This window comes from Drosophila melanogaster, chromosome 3R (assembly GCF_000001215.4).
Source record: "Drosophila melanogaster chromosome 3R".
Lineage (NCBI taxonomy): Eukaryota > Metazoa > Arthropoda > Insecta > Diptera > Drosophilidae > Drosophila > Drosophila melanogaster.
The window spans coordinates 8,821,750-8,848,630 of record NT_033777.3 but is presented as its reverse complement, the minus strand read 5'-3'; the positions used below and the strand labels follow the sequence as shown (position 1 = coordinate 8,848,630).

Genomic DNA, 26,881 nt, shown 5'->3' with positions numbered 1-26,881 from the left:
GCAAACTTATTTACTCGGATTCGTGCCTCTTCGACAAATAAAGTGCAGCTTCTAAAAGAAGTAGGCAAAAACGCGAGCCGAGGAAAAAAAAAAAAGAACCCCAGAATAAATAGTGAGATGGTGAAGGGGATGAGGGGAGTACTTAAATTAAAATTGTCATGGCTGATTGCATTTTTGTGCCTGTATGTATGTGTGTATGTGCGATGCACAAGAGTCAATTGTTTATCAATTGAGGTACACAAAGAGCACACCAAAGAGCAGCCACCACTTTTCTGTGTTTTTTGTTTGAGTGGAATGTGTGGCAGGAATCAGAATACCATCCACAAAGGTCGTGTCCCGACATGTTTTCAGCCTCCTAGGTAACTGAAATGCCCCTAGGAATACTTTAGATTCCTACCTGACCGATCTCACTGGGTACGAAGATACAGACTGTACAATACGGTCAATAGAGAAGAAGAAATAGAAATAGATTAAAAATTCATTAAATCGTTGATAAATTGCGTGAGAGCGAAGAAATAAAATGGGCTTAGTCCCTTTTCTTTCGAATCTCAGTAGGTGTTGAAGAAATCTAAAGCGGATCATTTAGATGGGATCTGACCTGGGGCATTCCTCCATGATTTATTTATCTGCAATGGTATATCATTGTTTTGACCCAAACTAAGCAATTCAATATCGCCGTTGCCCAACAATTATTTGCCTTTGTTTTAGTTGGCTTTTCGGTGGCGACTGGCTTTTGTCTTTTTCCCAAACTATTTTGGCACCAAGTTCACGCGGCGACAAGAAATTCTACTTTATAAGGAATTCCAGACTGGAGCTCTATTGTTTGGCAGCTTTCCGTGGTATTGGCAATGGCGTCAGAATCGTTTACATTTTTTTTCTTTTTTTTTTTTGCGAACGGACGACAGCGGACTGAGGGGGAAAAACTATGCTGATGTGGAGTGTGCAAATGGAAATCGTAGTGCCTTGTTGATTTGCTTTTAATTTTGCATAAATATGCGCGATTCTTGGGGCGGGGGGATGCTGCCGTCAGTTGCAGTCTCAGTTGCTGACAGTCTGGATGGTGGATTATATTACTCTACACATCTACATGTATGAATAACTACCCACAGTGCAGTTCGCATAATTGTAACTTGAAAAAAAAAAAACTTGTGTAGAACTTAGACGAAGAACCGGGAACCAAGAATTGGAAGGAGATTTTAAAATAATATATGCATTGAGTTAAAGCATCTCATTTATATTCGTCCATCAGGAAGCTTCACTGTTAATGTTTATCTGCATATGAAACCCTCCACCCGTGGCCCTTTTTAAAGCTGACTTTTAGCTTTTCGCTCCCTCTAAAATTCATGAATGCAGCAATTTCTGCATCGCTTGCACTTCAATGTGCAGAATTTAATTCACGGAATATTCTTGTGTCACTCGCGACTTCAGTGCAGTTCAGTTCAGTTCAGTTCAGTAGTCGCATAATGGAGTGATCTCTGTGGCTCTTTCGCTCCGGGGTCTCATGTTTGTCACTTTAAACGTTTAAACGTTTAATAAGCGATCTCTTGATTGAATTAATATGCCATTGTTGACCGGCTGCACATGATCTTTCGGATTGGTTTCGAGACGGGCAGAACGAAAGAGATAGAGAGAGAGAGAGAGAGAGAGAGTTAATTGAATTGAAGTTGCCTTTCTCAAGTTATGAACTTTTCAACTTTTCAGCACTTCAAAAGTGAGAAAATCTTTGAATAGGTGGAGACTTATTGCATCGATTGAGGAAGTGTTTGATTCTTTGCAGCAATTGCAGATTTAGTTTTTTTTAGTTATTCTACATTTGTATTGAAAGTTTTTGTATTTCTCCCCATTCATTTTCAATTCATGATGAAATTCCTCCCTTTGTTTGATGTGGCACATCTCCTTTGATCCTCAGCAGAAGTTCCAGACATTAAACCGGATCATAGCCCTTTTCTTTAATCCACAGATACGTTCCACACCCAAAGAGATACACACAGACATTCTCCATAGACCCGCACTTTGTGAAAAGAAACTCCAATCTGAAAATCTCTTTCATACACAATTTTATCAAATATTTTCTAGTCGTCTGGCTCTCATTCTCGGTTTGTTTACATTTACTTGTTCGCCTTTCCGGCCTTTTAATTTAAAAGTGGAACCCATGTCCGCCAACACCATCCACACAGCTACGTTCATATCTCACAGATACAACAGCACACAACACACACACACACACATTCCGGTATTTATTCTCGTGTTTGTTTTGCGCTGCGCCTTCGTTCGTTGGATCGCGTTGCCTGCTGGCTGGCATTTGGCATCCACATCGACGAGTCCACAATCGTAGGTAAAAACAGTTTCGAAGCGTGTTTCAAGCCGTCAACGTCAACGGTTGCCGCCAGCGGACAACTGCGACGGCGCGACGTATCCGAGAGATACGAATATTCGTATATCTATCTGCACCCTTCTTCCTCCATCTGCTGTGTGTATTGTGTTGGTTCATTACGAAAGTGTTAAAGTTAATAAGTTGGCTCAGCTTATTCAAGTGCGCAGTGGCATTATAATCAAAAGATACTCCCGAAAAATATTAAGCTACTAAACCTTAAGATACATAACAAAAGGTTACAAGAGAAAAAGATAAAAAACTCAAAGTCAAAATGCAGATGTTATTTGCAACAAATCTTATTAATTAGATAAATAAAGTCAAAAATCGGTATATTTGCAAACCCTTAGAAGGAATACCCATATAGCAACAGGAATCGCTAGGGTTTTCTAACAACCGGCAAACAGAAACTTTAGCCCAGTGCAATCCGCAATCCAAGACCTAAAAGGCAATCCGTAATGCTCAGCGGAGCGCAGCTGTGAACATTTCACTTTCGGTGCATCCGACAGATACGAGCGATTGTTGCACGCCGCTCCAAATTTGCAACGCAAAGTTTGCTGGTCATTGGCTTTTGGCTCTTGACGGCAAGAAACCTTTTGCACGATGCAAATGTCTCTATAAAGAGAGAGATATTCGGTGTATCTATGAGCTACTTTTGCTATCCACGTAGCGATTGCCACGGTGTTGGTGACTATTCATGCTAATTTGCACCGAAACTTTATGGGAGTGTAAAGTATCTACGAGAGCCACTCGATGACGGCTCGTTCAGATATTTCTTGCCAACCAGCCATTAGCATATGCAAAGCTACTTCCAATCAAATCGAATAGAATCGAGTTCGAAACTGAAATCGAAACCAAATTTTAAATGGCGTGAAGTTGCAGCAAATAAGTAAAAGTTTATTTATAAATGATTACCTCAATTAGCTGTGGTTTTCCACAGATGAATTGACAAATTCAGCTAACCATTTCGTGTGTGTTAACAACAATTGAAAGTGACATCAGCTTCGAAACTTTATTATCGCAAAATTCCTCGGCTTTTGCACTTTATTTACTTTGTTGTGTTTTTATTATTCCCATTTGTAAAAAATTATATTTATTTTCGGTGTTAGTGTGCGTGCTTCAAGTGACCAAATTACGTGCATTCATTCATATCGCAATGCAAACAAGTGAGATTACACACTCCCTATAAACATGTCATATGAATCCAATTAAATTGTCAAATTAATTGCTTTGATTCGCTCAAAGTGCATTGTTTGAGATACATTTCAATTTGCGGCGAAACGAAACCAAATAAAAGCAAACACGATGAAGTTTCCGGATTATGTTCCAAACAACATGTTGGTGGTAAGCAAAAACCAGGGGCAAACATCTTAGTTTCTTAGTGTTTTTCCCTATAATTAAAGTGATTAAGAGTGTGTGTAACTGGGCCATAAATCATTAGGTCGCTACTTAAATTATGACTAAAGAGAAGGGTGGGGTCTTAGAACCGGCCAGATAAACAATCTGATGAATGCCTGCGCTGTAGCAGATGAAGGTTACGGTGGTTACTACTACATAGAATCGAAAAAACTTCTTTGGCAACAAAACTTCGTTGGAAGAAAACTTGGCAACGCACACACGACAAGATTAATTATGGGCCATATTCAGGATAAAGAAAGTCTTTAACGCACGCCTTACTTCTGCTGCACACCATTAAATTTTCAACTAATTTCACTTGCAATTAAGTTAATTATAATTTTACCGCCCCCATCAAAATGCACAAAGTCGGTCAAAAATCCAGCAAACGTATTCATATATCTTCTTTCATGTTTTCGGCTCCCTTGGTTTTATTTTTGTTTTATGCAAGCCAAGCATAACCAAAGATTTCTGAGCAGATGTGGATGTGCAGTCAGTCCGATGCAAATCCGTATATTTGTTGAAAAATACATAGCTACACCTGCAGCAGACGTATAACTTTATAAATATTTATTAGCTTTAGCTTGGCCCACGCGACTACACAAATTTGTATTTTTGTTAGTTAATTTCGTTTATTATTTATACAAGCCCACGCGTGGAATGTTACTCCGAGTTTTTGTAATTGGATGCGTTGTGTTGCGTCTGTCTTTTAAAATGAAATGTAGTTTTTTGTTGGTTTGTGGCGCCCACCTGAGACAGGCATGAAAATTTCGCTTTAATTTTTTTGTTTTAGGGGATTGGCTGGCTCGCTGAACGACAGATCCGCAATTGATTGCATTTTCGAATGGTTTTTTCGTGGAGTTTTGTCGAGTGAATCACGTTGAATTGTGAATGCAAACTGGATTGGGCAACAGCATGATGGGATTCGACTTTAATTGATTTATTTTCATTGTATATTGGATTTGTGTAATGACTGAGCTGGATCTCTCAATTGAGTTAGTCGCCCATATGGGGGAAGTGTGTCGAATTGTGATTCGGGTTCCACCCCGCGCACCTGCTGTGAGGGTAAATGAAGTCAAACTAAAATGATTTTGTAATTGCAGGTGGTAAATTGGGTGAGGAAGTGCGTGCCAGCCGATTGAAATCATTAATTTAGTTGAGTTGTTGAATGCCGAACGCAGTGTATTTGCTTTTCCCAGCATTACACTTTAAATAGAATTATAAATGCAGTCATATAAAAATTCTTTGTATCCATTATTCATAATTAAAAAAGAAAACTTGAGAAGAGAAATTAAGTTTTTACCCGAGCCATTAAAAAGTACATTTATATGTTTATATCTCACATTTCTAGTTCATCCCAAACATCTTTCATTCCCCAATTCTTTTGTCCTACACAAAATGATATATGTATGTACGGCCCAGAAATATTTTTATCTTTGCTGACTTTATGTATGTAAATTCAACTTCATTCGTGGCATTTCCAAATAGAATCGTTTTCAGTTTTATTTAGTTCCGCTTTTGTGTCAGGTGTCTCAGTCAAAAAAAAAAAACAACAAATGCATAGTAAACTCCACAAATACCCATTCAGTCACAGCGAGTGCACACCCAACAAGTCATATTTCCTTCATTATTTGTACCATTATTTTTACAACTAACCACTACCCCGTTTACGCACTTCTGCTGGAACCTCTAGTGCATAAAATTGAATCGTGTCCGAGTGGCTAAACATTCATGGGTCTTTCAAAGGGCCTGGGCAACAGGTCGCATACAAGAGTGTGTAAAAGTAATGGAAATGCGGAAGTCACATGTGCATTTCCGCCTGGCAGCCGTCCTTAACAAATTTCAATTCCAATTAAACTATATTGAAATAAATTGGTAATGGCAGCAAAGAGAAAAGATTTTACACAACAAGTTTTACTACAATTTTTAAATCATTTATTTCGCTTTTTGTTTAGTTTTATGTGTACTTTTTCTTTAAAATTTAAAATCATCTAACGAATTCAATATTTGTTCTCGATTTTCCAGGGTGATCGAACCACATGGGAGTACCACACGGTGGCGGTGACTCGGGTGCCGGGCTATGGATTCGGCATCGCCGTTTCCGGTGGACGTGATAATCCGCACTTCGCCAACGGCGATCCCTCGATAGCAGTTAGCGATGTGCTGAAAGGTGGCCCCGCCGAGGATCGATTGCAGTAAGTACCCTCGCGATGATTCAACAGAAGTTACTGACCCTGTAGGAAGTAAACCTTTCCAATGCATTTTGAATTATTATCTGACAGGAAACTAATTGTTGTTCCCGAATAAGTCCGACATGCTGAATAGACCCCCATGCAGGCTGATCAAATAAAGCATATAAGAACTAATCATCCACTGCTCCAAACGAAAAACGGGCATTATAAATTCCCGACATGCTGCTGACAATTGACATCGTTAATTTTGCGCTTAGAACCTATACTTTTATATACCCACTTCTACAAATATAAACCCGAAATGCGCACACTTCAATACTTCAAACTCACGTAGAGTCGGTCCCCAAAAAGAAATGGTATTTAATTAAACCAACGTCTCGGCAACTCGACAACTCGGTCCCTCTGAAGCTGTTTCTCTCTTGGCGATAATAAAAATTCCAAAGCGTTTTTCAATAGACAGCGCAGAGGCGGCCCTAGTGATTACGAACTTGTCATAATCTTTTTTTTCCCAAGAAACTATTTACCCTGGCCCAGACATGCAGAGAACTATTTTCACGTTGTCCCTTACCTGCGACTGCCGGAGGATTTCAAAAGGAAAATCCGCTGCCGAGGCTGGAAAATTGTTGGCCAAGTGAGCGGAGACAAGGGGAAATTAGCTGCAGCCCAGCACATGTATTTCTGAAAAGTTGGCTAAGAGCATGTGGTCAAAGTTTCGCTGTTACGCAGCTCAGTAACTAGTACACACTCAGAAAAAATATTACTTCGCATTGAGACATTCAAAAATAAGTTTTTTTTCTATTACCATCCTAACCAGGATTACAAACAACTTACCTACCTAATTTTTAATGAAATAAATCAAAACTTTTATATTTTGTTGACTTGCGAAACACATTTTTCCTCAGCACATAACAGGGTTTTTCCAAACCCAACTTCTGGCATTCCAAGGCGCATTTTCCGCATTTTTGGACGGCTTAATCGTTAAGCCGCTCCGAGCTCCGAGTTCCGACCAGACCAGACCCAATGGTTCCATCCATGGCGAACCGAAAGTAAAACGCTGCTCAGGTTGACTTTGTTCGGCTGCCGCTTCTTTCTGCACTCGTAGACAACTTAATTACGGTTATGTTTCGCCTCAGACATGCAACATAATTTGTATCATTAGGCACTTTGTCTGCCGCGACGAGAGCAGAGCAACACACACTTATTGTATCTGTATCTAAAGTATAACATTCTTGTCATTAATTCGTCATGTGCTATTTACTATAAAATTTTTACTTTTCATTCCTCCACTTCGGTGTTCCGTTCCAAGAACGGACCGTAATTGTTCAGGCCTGGCCTGTACAAATAAACCAAGTACCGCCAGAGATATTCCTCAGAAATCCATGGAAGCCGCTTATAGCAGACGCCTCGATTCTCCATTACTTCCAGTCTAGTCATGCCGAAGAACTCAGACAATTGTCGGTTTATTAGCGTATGTTTTCAATCCGAGTCTAACCTGATTTCACTTCAAGTTTCTGAGGGGGATTGAGAGTGAGAAGTGTGATCTTTACCTGTCCGATCGCATTGCACTCAATGATCCGAAACGAAATATATCTGCAGCTGATGTAGCAGGTGTGCTACTGCTTTCAATACCCTGTACTCAACTGTGACACTGAGTAAATGCAATCAGGTCCACGATAACCCTATTTATTTCATTAATATATATATATTTATTTAGGTCAACATGATAGTGATTTTAATTATTGAATAGCTGATATGATAACTATGTAAAGTTACCTTCAAACTATTCAAAGCATAAGAATATATTTCCTGGGTATTTCCAAGTTGCGACTATCACAAAATGTTTCCTTAATTATGGCTGCAGGTCTAATGACTGTGTAAAAATGGACAAGGTCGCTTCTAATGACCTGCATATAAACAGAAACTTCTGTTCTCCTAGTTTGGTCACGATTCGGTCATTAGGGCAGGGTTTACGTTCTACCCGACAATTACTTAGCCAAGCCAAGTGATCCATATTATTATGTCTGGCACTAAAACCATTTCTATTATTCCTCTTTGCAGAGTCAACGATCGGATAATCTCGGTGAACGGCGTCTCTCTGGAGAACGTGGAATATGCTACCGCGGTGCAGGTGTTACGCGATAGTGGCAACACGGTGCAATTGGTGGTCAAGCGTCGCGTGCCCCTCAATCCCATTAATGCTGCAGGTGCAGTGCAGCATCAGCATTCACACAGTCTCAGTTCGGTTGGTCTAATGGCCAATGGAAGTGGAGGAGTGGCGCCAACCCCCATTACGAGTCTGAGTCAACCCAACTCGCTGAACTCTTCCCTAGTGCAGAATGCCAGCAGTGGTCAGCCCATCAAGGTGACCCTCACCAAAGGCGGAAAGAAAGATGACTATGGTGTGGTGCTCGGCTGCCGGCTGTTTGTTAAGGAGATCTCCTCTAAAGCTCGCGAGCAACTAAATGCCAATGGTTATAGCTTGCAAGAGGGTGACATCATCACCCGCATCCACAATACTAACTGCGGGGATACGATGAGTCTTAAGGAGGCGAAAAAGATCATTGATGGCTGCAAGGAGCGATTGAACCTAGTGGTTCTAAGGGACATTACCAACCAAACAGCTGTTAGCCAATTGAATCTGAACAATTCAGCCAGCCACCAGGCGTCGGGAAATATATACGCCACGCATCAGCCTCAGGTATCCGGATGTAGCAGCAGTAACAACAATCTTGAAGATCCATATCTGCCGGGCGGAGCCAGTTACTCCTCGCAGAATCTGTACGTGCAACCGCCAACTCGCACCTCCAATGGTCCCAATATCAATGGCAATGGCCTGAACGACGAAAAGAGTAATCTTACGCCGCGAGGTCGCTCCCGGGGCCCCATAATGGATGGGGTATCCCTGCAGCAACTGGATAGACCCGTAACACCGACTCGGGGCAGGAGTGCAGCCATCGACGAGCCGCCGCGTCCACCACCACCAAGGGGATCGAGCGGAGGAGCAGCTCAAGAGGATTTCTACAGCTCTCGCAGGCAATTGTACGAGGAGCGTCAGAGTGCCGAACCGAGATTCATTTCCTTCCAGAAGGAAGGAAGCGTAGGCATCCGGCTAACCGGCGGCAATGAAGCTGGTATTTTTGTGACTGCCGTACAACCAGGATCTCCAGCCTCGCTGCAGGGTCTAATGCCTGGCGATAAGATCCTCAAGGTCAACGACATGGACATGAACGGAGTGACGCGCGAGGAGGCTGTTCTCTTCCTGTTGAGTCTCCAGGATCGCATCGATCTGATTGTGCAGTACTGCAAGGAGGAATACGACGAGGTGGTGACCAACCAACGTGGCGACTCCTTCCACATCAAGACACATTTCCACTGCGATAATCCTTCCAAAGGCGAGATGGCCTTCAAGGCGGGCGATGTTTTCCGGGTGATCGATACCCTGCACAATGGTGTGGTCGGATCCTGGCAGGTGCTGAAGATCGGTCGGGGTCACCAGGAGATGCAGCGCGGCGTAATACCGAACAAGTCGCGGGCTGAAGAGCTGGCCACTGCTCAGTTCAATGCCACCAAGAAGGAGATGAATGCAAATGAATCGAGAGGCAACTTCTTCCGGCGACGACGGTGAGTCCATTAGTATTCTATATAAAAAGAATATTTAATAACTTTTATTTATTTACCAACAGTTCGACGCACCGACGCTCGAAGAGTCTGTCCCGCGAGAACTGGGACGATGTGGTCTTCTCCGATAGCATTTCCAAATTCCCCGCCTACGAGCGTGTCGTTCTGCGCCATCCAGGCTTTGTCCGACCCGTAGTGCTCTTCGGACCCGTATCCGATTTGGCCCGCGAGCGATTGGCCAAAGATTTCCCCGATAAGTTTTCGACTCCACTGCAGGATGACGACAAGTCAGCCGCAACTAGTGGAAAGTGCCGCATCGTAAGGCTCTCGAATATACGCGATGTGATGGATCGTGGAAAGCACGCCCTGCTGGACATTACGCCCAATGCAGTGGATCGTCTCAATTACGCGCAGTTCTATCCGGTGGTGATCTTCCTGAAGACAGACAGCAAGCACGTGATCAAGCAGCTGCGTCACGGACTTCCCAAGGCGGCACACAAGAGCTCCAAGAAGCTGCTGGAGCAGTGCCAGAAACTGGAGCGCGTCTGGTCACACATCTTTAGCACCCAGATCGCGTTGAGCGACGAGGAGTCCTGGTACCGAAAGTTGCGCGATTCGATCGATCTGCAGCAGAGCGGCGCCGTGTGGATGTCCGAGTCTAAGGTGAGTCTTTTCGTTTTCACGTCCGGATTTTAAGTCCATCCTAGTTGTTGTCTGAGTATTGTCCAATGTAGTTAGTCCTTAAGTCTTATTAAAACCAAAGCATCTATTGGATGTCGTGGCTCCATATGATAACTTCGTAATGTCTAACTTAACGATGTCCTAACTGTCCAAGTAGGTGATGGATTAATAAATGTAGAGAATTATGTTATAGGAGAGAAATATTTAATTCGAAAGTTTTAAGTTTCCATTAACCACATAGAAACCTTGTTTTGTTTACAAAATTTATGTAGGCATATTGCGAGAATGTCTTTTCAAAATAAATGATTCTATTAGATCAATTAACGTGTGAACACTAATGAACATGAAAACTTTAGAAAACAATATTAAAGAAAGGAATGTTTTTCAGTTTATTTGATATAGTTTTAGTTATACCGATGATATCCCAGCCCAATAGGGTTTTCCAATATTAAATAATCTTATTTATCGAATGGACTCCTTAACTAATTTGAAACCCCTATAAATCTATAATTTCAACAAATGGTTATGGTCAATATTCTAATTTTTACTTTCGATAATTTTTCTTATTCGTTTTTTAAAACACACAACCACACACACTTACAAACATGCCCATGATTGTTGTCAACGAACCGTATAAAAATAAAAACAAAAACATATTAACAGTTCCCCGATTCCCCCACCGAAATGTTATTCCCCCCCTACATCGCCCAGCCATGCAAGTTAGCTTGTTGCCGCCCCATATCATCTACCTCAGTGCCACGCTACTCGCAGGATATGAATCTGAATCTAAACCAGAATCCAAGTAAATCCTATTCACTAATCCAGAACCAGGCACATACCCCTCCGCCGCCACGCCCACCGCCCGTGGGTTATGCCCACAGCCAGAGTTTGGCCGAAAAGCCCCGAGATCGCAGGTCTTATACGATGGTGCCGATCATAAAGCCCGCTTCTTCGATGCCCAGTGGTCTGGCACCGACCGTTGAGCCTGCTGCTCCCATGATGCCACTAGACGATTGTGTTCTGGCCATGGATGGGTCCAACTCCCAGTATCATAGTTCTCAGCCAAATCTAATGAGTCAGAGTTATTTGAACTCGAATTTAAATGGCGGCAGTACGAGTGCCGTGGATCAAACGAATCACTCAAACGCCATGAGGGGCTTTCAGCCCGGACCATCGGTAGTCAGCCGCTATGGATTGCGGTCCAATGCCCAGGTGGAACGTAGGACCACTCCCTACTACTACCACGAGCTGCTGCTGCAGAAGAATCTCTTCGATTCCAGTCTGAATCTTCTGCCCCAGCAGCAGCAGCAGCATCAGCCGGATCTGGCCAAGAGCAAGAACAGCAATGTGCAGCTGGAGCAGCAACAACAGCAGCAGCAGCAGCATCAGAAGCATCTTGCAGATGCATCGAATGCATCCAAAAGGGCACCGATGGCCAAGCCACAGCAGCGTTTGATTAGCAATGGTCAGGGCAGGAGCAACTACTCCTCCTCGGGGTCACTGAGCAATCTTCTGGGCAATGGCCATGGGCTGAGCAATGGTCACGAGAGCAGCGATGGCACTTTGGTGGATGAGGGCAGCTTTACACTGGCCTTCAATAATCTCACCAATCAAATAGCCAGTCTCAATAATTCAAGTAGTCTAAACAATAATAATTGTAGCACCAGCAGGAGCATCAACAACAACAGCAACAGCCATAATATTAATGCCAACAACAACAATAGCCATGTTAATAATGCTGATTCCAACAACAATGTTGGCCAAAGTAACGAATGCATTGCATGAGAATCGGTGTTAATTTAGTTGAAAAGGTCCAGAAAACGAGATCTAATTTATAGATCTGATTTATTCCGATCTTGGGCCACAAGACTTTTCAACTGAATCGTATCTCCTCTATCCTTCCTATCAGCCCCTTCTTTGTGTAATTATCGCATGTAGTTGTTTGTACTAAATTATTCATAAGACCCAAATCTTCACATGTAGCATGATCAAGAACAATAATATTGCGTGTAGCCCGCTATTCGTTGAATATGTATGTACATATAAATGTGTGTAATCGTGAAGCTAAAAGCATGTAGAGGGATCACAACTACCACATAATCCTCCAACAGCACGAAAATTGTCATTCCAGGGAATGCTTAAAGTACAATATTTAATCTCAAGAGATCTAAGATCTGCATTTATACGAATTTGAGTACTTTTATCTTCTCACATTTCCACTTTGTACTCCCAACGAATGACAGTTTTCCAACTCCAAACGTACTCATTACCAATTCTATCGAACCAATTTGACATACATATTTAGGCTTAAGTATTTACGCAAAAATCGCCATAAAAATTTTTGCCAATATTTTTATAAAGTTGCTAACTAAATGTTTTTCGTTTCATTTGTTTCTTTTATTTACATACCAAAACCAAATATATATCATCATGGTCATTCCCCGCTTAATCACCCGTAAAACCCGATGCATATAATCAAACAAACCAAACACCACAAAAATAATCAAAATGTCCTTGTCCAAAACTAAAAACAAAAACCAAACAACATAATATACTCAAAATGCCAAATATCTTGTGTTCGTCCACACATTACGTATCCAAATGCTTCGCAATCGAACGCCTTTCAATCAACCGAATCGTATCGAATCAATCATATCTCTTTCAATGTTTCATAAACGTTTCTTGTTGCTGTTCTTGCGTTTAAATTGACAACAATTGCAAAAAAAAAATGTTGTTCGCTCACAACGCGCTAAATTTTGAACATTCGAAAACCAAACAAAAAACCAAAAAAAAAACTATCGCTAAAAATCAATTAACTTTTGCCAAACAATTGCGCTCAATCCTGCAAACTACCAAACCCCAGCCAGTAGAATCCCTCTCCGACGATTTCCTATTCCCCATGACCACATCCCGACTCTCGTATGCATCAAGTCCCGAATCCGATTTGGAACTGAGTCCCGGCCCATCCGCATCATTGTCGCTTGGCAATTTGCCGCAGTTGGTTAAAGCGAGCTCAGATCCATCGATTGCCACTAATCAGGATAACTTGGATAGGGATAGAGACATAATTGGTGAAGGACTACCACCTCCATATACGGTAAGAGGTCGAAAAACCAACCAACCAAACAAACAAACAAACATACAAAACAAAAAAAACTCAAACTAAGAAATGGCATGCGCTTACACTAAAATCAATCAAAAGAAAAAACAACCAAAAACTTGGGAAATTTCTAAGCGTCCATCCAGTTCTCATCAAAATAACAATGGTCAACAAAAATAAAGAAAATATTACGTGAAATTCAAAAGAGACATTCTAAAATCAATATTTTCCATAATAGCTCTCATGAAAGTTTATTTTTGCTGACTAGTGTGCTAATCTAATTCACCACCCACTCACGAACCCCTTGCAATGCACCTGCTGCAGGTACCCTACGACCATGCTGTCCCCGCGAATCCCAATCGCCGCCAGACCATGGACTCCAGCAAGTACAGCATCTACGGCACCAATGTGCCACCACAGCAGCAGCAGCCCGGCGTTGGAGGAGATACGGCTGCAGTGAGACCGCAATCTCTGTACGGGATTAATGCTCCCGATCTGCCGCCCCGCATCGATCGTCAGTCCAAGCCGGGCGATATACCACTGAACACCTCGGGCTCATCGTCGCGAAATGGCACCCTGGGTCGAAGTGCCCAGGAGCGTCTGTTTGGCAAGGCTGTGGTGCAGGACGATGTCCAGGCGGAGTACATAACCCGAAACGCTCTGGTCGGGTCTGGAGCTGCAGAAACCCTGGATCGCCAGCAGCAGCAGCAGCAGCAGACTCATGCATCCTTGGAGCGCCAAGCGCGTTTGAATGCGCAGCTAAAGGCCAACGGAGTAGGCGCCGGAGGAGGTGGTGCATCCACCTACGACAGTGTGTCCAGCTACGACTCGTACAACAATACACAAATGGCCATGCAAAACCTGGGCCGACTAGGTCCCAATGCACCCGACGATCTCAAATCAGTGCCAAATGCAAAGTAAGTTTATTAAATATTAAATGTAGCTTCTGTACTTTAGTATTTATATGTTTTTCCAAATTGTTTTAGTGGTCGCCCCTTGCCTCCGACGGGTCAGTCGCACGAGTACGGTCGCACTCCGCACGATCATCGCAGCTTCGGAGGACCCAACGATCTGAACCGGCAGAGCAGTCCGGGCAGGCCGCACTACCATGACATGAATGCGTCCCGTAATATCGGTGAGTAGCTCTATATGCCATAGTTTATTCAAAACGAACTAACATATTTCATATCATTCGACAGATCCACGCAATGGCACACCACAGCGTCCTTCGAATCTGGGCCTGGAAAGCAGCCCACGCAAGCCTTTGGTGGAGACAAAAACGGATTACGGCAAATACAGGTATGCATGATGAAAATTCATTACTTTGGGGGAACGCCCTCGAAAAATGTATAAATTGCGAGGCTCAGTCAGAAATAAAAACATACTTCTTACTTTCTTTTTCTCCTGCGCCGTCGTTATTATCTGAAATCACTCGCATGCCTCTTTATCGACTGTGTCGTAAATATTCCTTTGTATCGTTCTGAATAAATGCAATATGATTATGTGTATATCCACCTGTGTCTCTGGCCCATTAGACGCTATCATTTACATGCGCCCCATTTGAAGCACTTGCATATGATGCACTCGCTCTCACCTTCGTCCTCGTTGTCGCTCTCACCTTCGCCCTCGTCCTTGCCCCTTCACATGTCCTGCGGCCTTCAGCTGACACAGCAGCAGCTGCTACGCCTCTCCACCGGCGGCTTCGATCGCCGACCCATTGCTGCACCACGTCTGCATGCCCTGATGGCACCACTGCCACCGCCAGCTCTGATGTCCAGTGCCTCGGCCTACGATACACTCGTCTAAGCAACGAAATCGAAATCGAAACTATTTTATAGATACACTACGACTTTTTATATGCGATACTGCACTGGAAACATTCCTTTAGTACATGTTTTTACTTTCATAGTTTTTAGAAAGTCGATCTAATTGAAATTGTTTTTATTTTACATTTTACCTTCAAGTTAATGATTAAAGCCTTTAGTGTTCTCAATGATCTGTATTGATACCTTCGACCATGTAAATAGTTAACTCTTTTGCGAGCTCCAACCCGAAGTGCAATAAACGATACTGATTAAAACCCGATTAACCCAGATTTTTGTATGCCGTCTAAGCACTATGAATATTTATCATATTTCTACCACACATATCCTTATAATTACATCAACTTTTTTCTCTTTTTTGCTTATGTATTGTGCTCGCCATCATCAACTGTTTGTCCCCAAAAACAAAACTCAATCTCACACACCCAAAACCACTGCCACCCATAACGCAATTGTATATCACCGAATCCACAATCCCGAAACCATTTGAATCAACAATCCATCAGTCGGAATAACTCCGTAACGCAAGCGGATTATACAAAGCTACCGAAGACTGCGCCACATGGAGTAGTTCCTCCGCCGAATGTGAGCAATGGCCAGGGCCAGATGAATGGCAGCGGAACGCCGAGCAGCAATGGCAGTGGACCCTTCAAGCCGGTGCCACCACCCAAACCCAAAAACTATAGGCCACCGGTGCAAAGTGGTGGTAGCAGTGGCAGCGGAGGCACAACTCCTTGGGAGAATGGGGTAAGTTTCATCTTCTCTCTTTCTTAGACCTTCCACTCATCATATACTCCCTTTTCAGGACTCTGGTTCGCCCCGTTCTCCGAATGGCTTCTATTATCCACCAACGCCTTCGCATCATCATTACGGCCAGCAGGCGACCCCGGGTTCACCCAGCAATGGCCACATGCAGCCACCACCACCGCAGCAGCAGCAGCCCACCTACGGCGGAAGTAATGGCAACTATGGCCAGGCACCACCACCACAATCCTATCCGCAGGCCAATGGCTACAATGGGAATGGGCATCACTACAACGGGGGCAGCGGCACAGGACCCTATATTGCACCACATCGCGGCATGCCACCGCCAATAGGTGCGTGTTAGCCCTATCTTAAGGGGTTATATCTTCTGAGCATAGAATATCCTAATACCTACTTAAATGTTAACCATAGGAAACCTGCCGCCTCACACGCCCGAACGTCATGCTCTTGACTTGGCCGGAAGTCGGGAGCAGCGCGGTTCGGCCTTCGAACTGTATCGTAAACCGCAAATCGGAGCTACCGCCGGGCACCATCACAACATGAGGTGAGTCCATAAGTCCATTAGATACCCGTAGCTCCCTGAATTGCTCTCCCATTGCTCTCCCAAAAGGATATCCTCCTTTGCCAAAAGTAAAAAACAAAAAATGAAATCAAACACACGAAAATATACAGAACTCTTATTGATTCCCCACTCCCAATTTTCAACATTTGTGTTAACGAAAAATGTTTTATATTCTTGTTAAATGCCATTTTTGTACTTTACAATATCAAACATTCAGTCAGCGAAACAATCAGTCAATCAATCAATCAATCATTATGCCAATCTCTTCATACTTTCATGCGGTTGATGGTCATTACAAATTATTCGATGCAAAATTCACGAAAAACGCACAACGAAAACAGATCGCATATATTCCATAAATTTAATAATTATTGTATTTTGCAATAACCAAAATTATTAACCAAACCATAAATTAAAGCTTAACAAAGTTTGTAAAAACCAAATCTAAGGTTGTTGAGTTGAGCGCTTCACGCACATATAAAAAATGAAAAAAAAAAAACGAAAATAAAACATTTTTCGGGTTAACTTCGACTTGCTATTTTAGTTTACAGTACAAAGATTCGTATCCACATTTCTCTACTTTCGAACTTCAACTTGTATTACTATTTAATATGATCATGCTTTTAGCTGGTTTCTTAAATATAACAACTCTCAATACATTTCTCAGGTATTTGAAAGTTAATCTTGAATCTAACTATGGTTTTGGGTAAATTCAACATTTCTAAATAAAAACCATAACTAACAAAAAACTACTTTAAAATAAAGTTGAAATATTTGGTAAATGGTATGTTTATTCTACAGTTTTGGTTAATATGCAAAGTATTTAATATAAATATATGAATACATTTTACATGTGCGCTTCTTGTGTGTCGTAAGCGAAAGTTTTGCAGGAATAAATTGCAAGTTAGACATGTTTGTTCAATATTTTTACCTCCCTTATTTAACTGATGAAATGTACCGCCGCGAATTAAAACATATTCTGGTGGACATTTTTATAAAAACAAATTGATTGCTAAAGTTCAGAACCCAAACTTGAATTCACTTCACGAATACATTTAAAAAAAAAAACTCCTTGCTAATTGCACACAAAAATTTCGAATCACATAATAAATCTTTAGCGAAATGGAGCCGTACGATGAGCGCTACGATGATTACTATAACATGCCACCCCCTGCCGCCCATCCGTCCCAAGGGCATCATATGCAGCGATCCCGATCAGCTCCTCGTTATCCACACGAGCGACCTCCTCACGCCCAAGATCCGAACTACTACGGCCACTATGGAACGTCCAGGGGACATAGTCAGCCGCGCCAGCAATATTCGCAGCATCACCAACAGCAGTATTACGATGATCATGGGTTGGAGATGGGTCCACCGCCATTGCCGCCACATAAGAAGAAGAAATCGGTGCTAAAGAGCCCACTGGTGGCATTAAAGAATGCACTGCTTAAGAGTACGAGGCCTCTAAGGAGAATGAACAGCATGGTGGAACCGGAGAGGAAACCGAAGGGACTTCGACGCCAGCAATCGATGCTGGAGAGGGGTGTGCAAAGACCCTACTACCCGGATGAGTATCCAACGTATCCAGCTGGCTTTGAGGAGCGTGCCCATGGTGGACAAGGCATGATGCAACCACATTCACAAGATGCCTACTATCAAAGGGGTGGTCACTACGCGCCGCAACAGCAGGAGATGATGAACAGCACCTATCAGAATCTGGAGGGTGAGGATATCTATGGGAATATCGGCAACACAGTTCCCAGAATGCCGCATCACCAGGACAATGGTTACGGATATGACCAATATGATCTCTATGCGAATCGAGCGTGCATCGATCTCGAAAGAAGGCAAGCAGAGGCAGCTGCAGCTTCTGGCGGACGAAATGGAAGGAGAATTGTAAGGCGGCACAGCACCACTACTGCAGATCGTGGAGGAAATCCCGGACCGCCAAGGAGGCCTATGATCAGTCCTGGTTATGAACAAGATCCGCAAGAGATCTACCAGACCCGCAACGGAGCCTACATGCTGCCCGATCAGCGAAGGGCGCCCAGTTCGGAGGTGATGACCCGTAGACGATTCTATCCGGGGGCTGCCAATGAGCAGACTGAGGAGGAACCGCTCTACCAATCACGACGCGAAATGCAGCGCGAAATGCAGAGAAATCATCTGTACCAATCGAAACGAGAAATGCAGGAGAGGATTAGCCAGGGCAAGAGGGATATGGAGCGAGAATTTAGCCCCCAAAGCAGCAGCAGCCAGTCGGAAGCCTCCAATTCGGAGGCAATATACCAGAGTCGGCGGGAGGCCAAGGAAAGTGCTCTGAAAACGAGGTCACAACTGAGGGATCAGATCTATCAGACTAGACGGGAAGCCCTGGACAGCATGGCTGAACCGATCTATGTATCCAAAAGAGGTATGGGCAGACCGGCCCCAATCTATGAGACCCGGGAAGAGAGTATCCTCCAGTCCCGAGAAAATGAAACAGATGAAAAGAAGGAAAAGGAGTGCAAAACCGAGCAGATTCAGGTGGAGATTAATGCTCAACCGGAAGAACAGATCGAAGATTCGACCTTAAGTCGTTCGGACCTGCAGAAATCTTCGGACACGGTGATAGAAAATCCAGCTAGAGCTCCTCTTGTGCAGGACGAAGTAGATGATGACGAAGAGGAGGAGGTTCAGGATCAGCGTGATCCCGCTGAGAGCTCTGCGGATCAGACAGAGCAGCCAACAGCTATTGAAAATAATCTGCACAATGAAGGAATGGTGGAGCAATCACAGAATGATTCGGATGACGTATTCGAAGCAGCAGATAAGGTTTCTCCCCTGGCCCCTCCACCAGCTCCTGTTCAACCGCCGACCCCGCGATCCGGTAGAGCTCCCTTCCACATTTCGAATATCCTTAAGCGAACAGCACCTCCGCCGAGTTCCCCAATCGGTGACAGCTGTACCTCCATCGAAACCCAGTACACATCACAAGCCAGCTTGCCAGTGGGTCCACCCAATGCGACCAGTACGCCGTTTAGTAGCAGCATGTCATTGCCCATCGCCGGACCAGTAAATAATCAACCTTCGGCCAACGGACGCTTTCCCACTCTGCCCCGTGAACCCAGCACCTCGCGCGGATTTTTTGACTCCAACGGTGGCACTTTGGCGGATAAGCTGTGGCACGTCTCACTGCAAATCCCGCCGGGAGCCATTCCGGCCGGAGTACGACAAGAGATCTACTTCACCGTGAGCGACCCGCGAATGGGACAAGCTGTCGGCGGTCCTCCGCTGGACATGGAAAATGGTTGGTCCCACTAAACACAAAAACCCACTCTACTTCGTATTGTATCCATCCACCAAAACCACTGCCACTACCACAAACCTCTTGATTTTGTTTTTATTACAGCATTGTTTTGTGTTATTGTTAACAACCCTTATGTTTTACGTACTTAACCTTTGGAAATGGTGGCTGGTAATTTGCTGTGGTTTAAACATTAGTTTTAGATTTTATGCGATATATACTAACTTGTAGTTTTGCTTGGTGCATGTAATATCATATACATTTTTAGACCTACCTCTATACATTGTGTCTCACCTTACCTCTAATCTATTTTCAATATTTTATCCAAAGATAAAATTTTGCTTTTGCACGAATCGTTTGTGTTTCCAACCGAGTGGAGTCTATGCCTGTGTCCACTTACCCACTTCCTATAACCCCACACGATGTACCACCACACTCTATTAAACACAACTATATTTGCATTTGTAAGAAGAAATTATAAATAACTCCTACTAATGGCCTTGTTATTTGCCTTCGTAGGTGAGACAATGCTGTCACCGTTGGTGATGTGCGGGCCGCAGGGCCTCGAGTTCCTCGTACCGGTTACGCTCAACATACCCCACTGCGCCGGACGAACTGCATCACTGGGACTGGCCCTCAAGGCGACCGATAGCGAGAAGAATCTGCACACCGAGTGGGACAACATCGACCTGCCCAGCAATGCCGCCGCTCACACGGTCTCCGTCAAGGTGGATCACTTCTAATCATTAAGATTCATAGCACTACCATTCACCAGCCAACTTGAACGATATACGAAATTGTAAATAGATCCGTAGTATCATATGTGTAGTCTTAGGGCCGCAATTCCAGGGCAGACGAAATGAGCTGAGCAAAGAGGTAGTATAGGCATTGCTTATATAATATAATAAATTTAATTCGATATTGTCTGTTAATTGTGCCTTTAAGTGATCGTTTGGCTCTGCCTCTGAACTATTATATCGAGCTAGAAATTAATCAATCGAATGCAATGGATACTTGTATAAAGCGACTAGAATTTAATTTCATACACAAATTATTTTGTATATTTTAAATCATCCAATTACTATGTATTTTAAATGTATTCATATATTTAACGCATTTTAAATGATATATTCGACATTTTATTAGATATTCGCATATTGCTTCGACCCATGATCAATTTTAATTGCATTCAAATTGTTAAATGCGTGCAAGTATTGCATGCTAAAGTTAAACATATATACCATTTATAAATCGTAGCGATATCCTTAGAGCCTATACACACACGCCTGTATAACCAGAAAGAAATCATACTTTATAAATATTTATACGCATTTTTGAATTAAAGATTATACACACGTGGAAAGTTTGGGAATAAATAAAAGAGCAACAATAATAATCATATTGCCTAAATCATCTTATATAGGTAAGGAGGTGGACGACATTCCACATAGTGACAAATATCGACATTTAACAGATCGATATTAAAAAACTTGAGTTCTACCCCCATGGTTAAATAAGTCGCCAATGGTTTATGACTTCGTAAGAGGTGATCTGGTTTGATTTTATATACACGTAATATTTATATATTTTGTATACTTGTGTAAAAAACTTGCACAGAATATGTTTTTGCTTTAAGTGCACTGTTTTAGCTATAAAAGTCTCGCAAAGCACTTTAAATCTTATAGATTACATCGAGTTTACGCATCCAGAGATTTGAATATTTAAAATATAATTACAAAACTAAGCAAAAGAAGGCAACGCTTTTGCTTCTGGCACTGCTGTTGCTGAAGCCGGAGTGGCTGTACCGGCCGAAACGGATGTCATAGAGGAACTGAGGAGAATTTCCTGGTCCGGAATAACAGATACTGCCTCCTTCACATAGCCGTAGATGTGCTTGCGCGTATCGTTGACAACATCGCGAACCATCAACTTAAAGAAGTTGGTGTGCAGCGGCGTTTCTGTGTAACGTTCGTATTGGTCCAGGGAGTCCTGCAGTTTGAGCGTTAGGTCGTAGTTCTTGCGCACCACGTCGAGTATCTGCTCCTCCGTGGGCGTAGAGAGGCCTTGTTCGGCCAGCCATTCCTTGATCTTGTTCTGAAAGTGCTTAACAATGGCCAGGATATTTACCAAAGCGTTTAAGAGCTTGATTACATCGTCTTTGTATTCGCAGTCCGGCATCGTTGTATAGCGAAGAACTAATTTGAAAATGATTAATTTTGTTTCTACAGATAGAATCTTAACAACCTTACCCATGGCATGTATTTCCGTAAATACCTTCTCCTCGCGGTTCAGTTCGTAGTAGAGCTCATCATAGCTATTTGTTGTGGCCAGGAAAGTATCACCGTACGTAATAAACAGATTAAATATATTCACCACCTGTAGCGACAGATGAAAAATGTTGCACTTTTTAACCAGCGTCTGTTCTTGGTTGACCAAGAACCGCAGAAGACCAATGAGAGCCGACCAAAGTTCCTTCCACGGATAATTGAGCCGCACTCTACATCTCTTTTGATAGCACAAGATTCGATGGATAACTCCAATGCAGAGCAGATACAGCTCCATCGGGAACTTTTTCATCAAATGCGATACAATGAACTCCACCAGGAGGTCCAGTAGAGTGGCAGCCAAAGGCTGGGACTTGCCCACCCGATCCACATTCAGCTTGCGATGACGCATCTGCGCCCGATGCAGCATGACTTTGAAGGTAAGATTGCTGTCGTGCATCATGGAGTTGGCGTACTGGTCCTCGGAAATGCAGGTGAGGATGAGGAAACACAGCTTCAGATTAGCAATGCTCGATTCGTTCTTATTGTCCTGCATCACGATGGAACAGTACTGAAATACGGCCACCAGCAGATTGGTGGGATACTGCGTAATGTCAATGATGGGTGCATTAGATAGATCCGGCACAGGTTGGGCCAGACTCAATGTGTTACTGGGCGAGGGCGGGGCACTGGACTCTGCCTGCGTGTGAGCCAGAGTTGTGATGAAGTTCCGATTCAGGTGCACTGCCTCGTAGAGGGCAAGTAGAAGGCCATTATTCGCCTTGATCTGCTGCACCCGTTCGCATCCTTCATCCGACACAAACATGTTGCCCACAATATTCGACAGCGACGAAAACCAGGAAGAGGATTGCACATTGTTAAGGCTCTGAATGTACTGGCGACAGAAATCAATTAGCGATTGCGATATCATTTGGCCATAGCTGGAATCAAGATAAAGTTCGGGTTACTATCGAAATAAGATATGCAAGCTCGTGGCAAGTTATCTGTTTGATGACGTCAGTCACCAACTGCTGCCACATAAAAGAACTTTGTGATTCAGTTTAAATATTTGATTACCCTCGATTATAAATTCTTTAAGCCAATTGCTTTCACATAAGTTGCCAGAAATATACATACATACATTACATTGACTAAATGGACTCACCCATTTAAAGCCAGCTCATCAGCGAGTATGGAGAGCTGCACCACATAGGGGTTAGTGGCTTCATGCTTGCGATAGTTGACCAGGATAGTAAGTAGGATAACGATGTCGTGTCCATGCTGGCTACGGAACGTAGGATCACTGAGTAGCCGAACAAAGGCGTCGAACATGCTGTGCATCATTAGATGCTCGAAGAGGGCGTTCTGGTTGACGTTATCCGTGCCCGTAACCAGAACCTGCAGCAGTTTGAGGCACATAAATCGAGCGTTTTCGGGCACATCGCCCAGGAGGATGCGATTGCAGTACTGCATGAGTAGCTTCAGCCATTCGTCCATCTTCTCATGGCCGAAGATCTCGTTTAGGATGTTTAATGTTGGTTCTGCGTTGGACTTCTTAAAGATCCCGTAGAACAGGGAGCACAGCGTGTGTAGGCTGTTGCACAGCCGCTTAGGATGATCTTCTGGGGGAAATCACGGATTATAGGTGGCTGGAGGTATATATTAATAGGTCAAACTGGTCTACCCGTGTCAAGCATTTCGATGCACCTCTGGAAGAGGGTGTTCAGGTTCGGTTTCACCAGCTGCAGCTGCTCGTTGTTGAGTTTGCCAATCTCATTCTCCAGCGCCTCGAAGTTCGGCTGCAGCAGGAAGAACTCGTTCCAAAATTCGGGACTCTCGCTGCTGGGATCCTCGCCCCGGCACAACAGCTCATATATATAGACCACCTGCAATAAATTCCAATTAGTCAAGCAAAGCACAAATCTTCGAGGGCGGAGCTCGTGAAATCCAGTGCTCCGGGCGAACCTTCTCCTTGGGCCGCTTGGTGGAGCCGCTGCCACTGCGCTTGCGAGAGGTCATGACTGGATGTGGATATTATTGACCTAGGGGACTAGTTTCAGAAACTCATAGTCTGCTGCTGTAAAAATATATCGGAAGTTGGCAGAATTTGTGGATGGGCAATAGTAAACTTTGTGATTGGGGAGTGACCATAGGAGTGAGTTTACAAAATACCTGGCAAGCTGCCAACTCAGAGTGTGATTTTAAATGCAAGAGGGTGCTTTATTCAAGCTTTTTTATGGCTCATTATTGATAAAAACAATTTATTACTTATAGTAAATAACTTATTATACTGAACTGTTTTTAAGGAGTAAATAATAATAATATAAGAAATCTTTTAAAAAATCGAAAACATATCGACAACGGCGTTAGCTGGTCTTTCACATCTGCCTTAAAACGGGCACACTGTCCATCAGCTGTTTCTAACACGCAGTTGCCTGTGTTTTTTCGATCTCTTTGAATTTCACAACAATTCTTCATTAAATTGATTTATTTAATTTAAATATGTCCCTGGTGCGAAACTCCTCCCGGTTGCTGCGATCGCAGCTGAAGCGCGTACAAAGTGTCCCGGTGGCATTGTATCATGAAAATGTAAGTTAGAACTCGCAATTGCCGCGCGGAAGGTTCTTTCGTAATATCTAGAAGCTGTATAATATAGATAAGAAACGACTTTGTTGTCGTTCTGAAAGACAGCGTTTCAGGCGGCACGCAAAGTGATAAGCGCGATAGCACAACCCCCTGGTGACTAACACACCTACCTATTTTCACCCACAGGTCGTTGAGCACTACGAAAACCCGCGCAACGTGGGATCTTTGGACAAGAAGGATGTCACTGTGGGCACCGGCTTGGTCGGAGCACCAGCCTGCGGCGATGTGATGAAACTGCAGATCAAGGTGGACGAGAACGGCAAGATAGTGGACGCCAAGTTCAAGACCTTCGGCTGTGGATCGGCCATTGCCAGCAGCTCCCTGGCCACCGAGTGGGTGAAGGGCAAGTCCATCGACGAGGCCGGAAAGCTGAAGAATACGGACATCGCCAAGGAGCTGCGTCTGCCGCCCGTCAAGCTGCATTGCTCCATGCTGGCCGAGGATGCCATCAAGGCGGCCCTGGCTGACTACAAGGTCAAGCAGCAGAAGAAGGTGGCCAACTGAGAGGCGGAACGGAATCTGTGAATGTAGTGGAGCGTTTCTCTGAACAACTACTAAAAAAAAAACAACTATAAGTACTCTACCATACAATACAATACCATATACTATATATTACTTGGCATTAGGTCGTAGTATGCGATTATTGTTCGCTAGAGCTCTGTGAGTGGTGAGTCAAATGGTATGGATACAGTGAATGGTGGTTAAGAGGAACTACATACATATTTTTTAATAATATGTATGACAATGCAAAATAATCCTCGTTTATTGCCTATTGGCTAGTTGCTCTTAACACACTTTTACTGAAATAATAACAATAATAATCATACCAACTGATTAATGCTTTGATTTTGATTGCAGATTGGCCGCGTGACTGCTGATAAGTGCATAGAAGTTTAGGAATCGTCTGTCATTGATACTAAAGGATAGCTGGAACTGATCTTGTATGAATGCATATGCACGTGTGTGTTTTGTAGGGGAATTCTAAGTAGTCCCGAGAGCTAATTAAATTTTCCGTTCTGTTATGCGAAATACAAGCTTGTGTCGAAAACAAATAAAGCGTTCCCGTTGGAATAAAAAATACATGAATATATTATTGCACAATCAGTGAAAGATGTTTAATCGTCAAAAGTGTTGAAATTGGACTTCTAGGACAGGCGAACGCTCACTCCACCGCCGCACTCGCCCTTGGACTTCTGCTCGAATGCTGCAAAAGGATTAAATCATATTTAATTCTGTAAGGATATTGTAGAGGATCTCTTACGATCGTCGGCATGCTGGCAGTTGTAGTTGGCCATGACGCACGGGCTGCCAAAGGTGAGGAGGCGCTCCTTGCTGCTGTTTTTGGCCTTGGCACAAACGGGCTCGTAGACTTCACCGCAGTTGTGCTGGCAACTGTTGGTGGCCGGCTTCTTGGTGTCCTTGGCCGGAGTAGCCAGGACGAATGCCAGCAAGCACAGTGCTAAATAAGTTTGGTCATGTTAAAATTCTTAAGCCCGCTCAATTATGTTTGTTTAAATGAAAACTAGATAAATATGTATTAGTACTTTATTTAATTTAATTGCATCACCGTTCGGAGCAAATTATATTTTTGTAGATCGGAATATAATTCTGTCCGTGAGATCATTCATTTGGGCTTTTGGTCTTAATGGATAGCCAATTATTTTTGCACTTTCCAATCATACAACAAATTGCTTCGTTTGATCCAAAATTGTATTTATAATTTTGTTTATTTTCGATCCCTAAACTAACTATACCCTTTGTATTTTTTATAGATGCTAATGGAAAGAGTTGTTTTTATGTACCTAGAAAAGCAAACAGAGCGAAACGCATTTTGAATAATAATCGAAATTTCCACGAAATCACAACTAGAATAAAAAAGATTTGACTTTCGCAAAAACCGGCTTCGAGTCGCGTTTGAAGTGAACTGAATTTTAGACTGCGAGATTGATCACCTTTATATACAAAGCCGGACTCATGAACAATAGAAAAGCAGCACAGACACAGCCGCAGAATATATGTATAAATGGGCAAACCGGCGACACATATAAGTAAGTGTGATAGGAATCGTATCTCTCACCTCAACCCACACAATCGCGGATCGGTGTGTATTAAAAACAAGCAAGTAAACATAAAGTGCACTTGTTTATATGGGTAACCCAACGGGGGATAACAATGGTG

General features: G+C 43.2%; 4 protein-coding genes across 18 annotated transcripts in view; 2 read left to right on the top strand and 2 right to left on the bottom strand.

The window, feature by feature from the left end:
• pyd (polychaetoid) overlaps positions 1-21,563 on the top strand; it is a 104,829-nt gene extending 83,266 nt beyond the window's left edge. For 3 of the 12 annotated variants that reach the window (NM_001260071.2, NM_001104242.3, NM_001382097.1), the window contains 4 exons: positions 5,792-5,961; positions 8,017-9,579; positions 9,642-10,239; positions 10,921-13,034. In NM_001260071.2, the coding sequence (NP_001247000.1) occupies positions 5,792-5,961; positions 8,017-9,579; positions 9,642-10,239; positions 10,921-12,042 (3,453 nt within the window). In that variant the 3' untranslated portion in view covers positions 12,043-13,034. Of the gene's footprint in view, positions 1-2,341; positions 3,716-5,791; positions 5,962-8,016; positions 9,580-9,641; positions 10,240-10,920; positions 13,035-13,120; positions 13,355-13,681; positions 14,275-14,343; positions 14,493-14,556; positions 14,657-14,892; positions 15,445-15,686; positions 15,928-15,985; positions 16,278-16,356; positions 16,490-17,625; positions 19,797-20,312 lie in introns of those variants that run through there. The other 9 variants (NM_170646.6, NM_001144556.2, NM_057349.7 and 6 more) reach the window with 8 other exon arrangements.
• Positions 21,352-24,220, bottom strand: CG8379 (uncharacterized protein). Of its 2 annotated transcripts, none has more exons than NM_206463.3 (5): positions 24,023-24,220; positions 23,742-23,943; positions 23,223-23,679; positions 22,043-22,998; positions 21,352-21,988 (listed from the first exon to the last, which is right to left on the bottom strand). In NM_206463.3, exons 1-5 carry the CDS (start codon positions 24,074-24,076, stop codon positions 21,534-21,536), a joined length of 2,124 nt encoding a protein of 707 aa, NP_996185.1. In that variant the 5' UTR covers positions 24,077-24,220; the 3' UTR covers positions 21,352-21,533. The 2 variants fall into 2 exon arrangements, with proteins under 2 accessions (NP_996185.1, NP_649841.1); NM_141584.5 differs by having other exon boundaries at positions 23,223-23,676.
• Positions 24,221-24,453: 233 nt separating this feature from the next.
• IscU (Iron-sulfur cluster assembly enzyme) lies at positions 24,454-25,782 on the top strand. Its single transcript, NM_141583.4, has 3 exons — positions 24,454-24,646; positions 24,830-25,370; positions 25,562-25,782. The coding sequence occupies exons 1-2, from the start codon at positions 24,560-24,562 to the stop codon at positions 25,205-25,207; spliced, it is 465 nt and encodes a 154-aa protein (NP_649840.1). The 5' UTR covers positions 24,454-24,559; the 3' UTR covers positions 25,208-25,370; positions 25,562-25,782.
• A 10-nt stretch (positions 25,783-25,792) lies between these two features.
• Positions 25,793-26,623, bottom strand: CG8369 (uncharacterized protein). 3 transcript variants are annotated; one of them, NM_001260067.2, is made up of 3 exons: positions 26,458-26,623; positions 25,965-26,162; positions 25,793-25,907 (listed from the first exon to the last, which is right to left on the bottom strand). In NM_001260067.2, the coding sequence occupies exons 2-3, from the start codon at positions 26,158-26,160 to the stop codon at positions 25,849-25,851; spliced, it is 255 nt and encodes an 84-aa protein (NP_001246996.2). In that variant the 5' UTR covers positions 26,161-26,162; positions 26,458-26,623; the 3' UTR covers positions 25,793-25,848. The 3 variants fall into 3 exon arrangements, with proteins under 3 accessions (NP_001246996.2, NP_652187.1, NP_001246997.2); NM_143930.3 differs by having other exon boundaries at positions 26,506-26,623; NM_001260068.2 differs by having other exon boundaries at positions 25,965-26,623.
• Between the last annotated feature and the right edge of the window lie 258 nt (positions 26,624-26,881).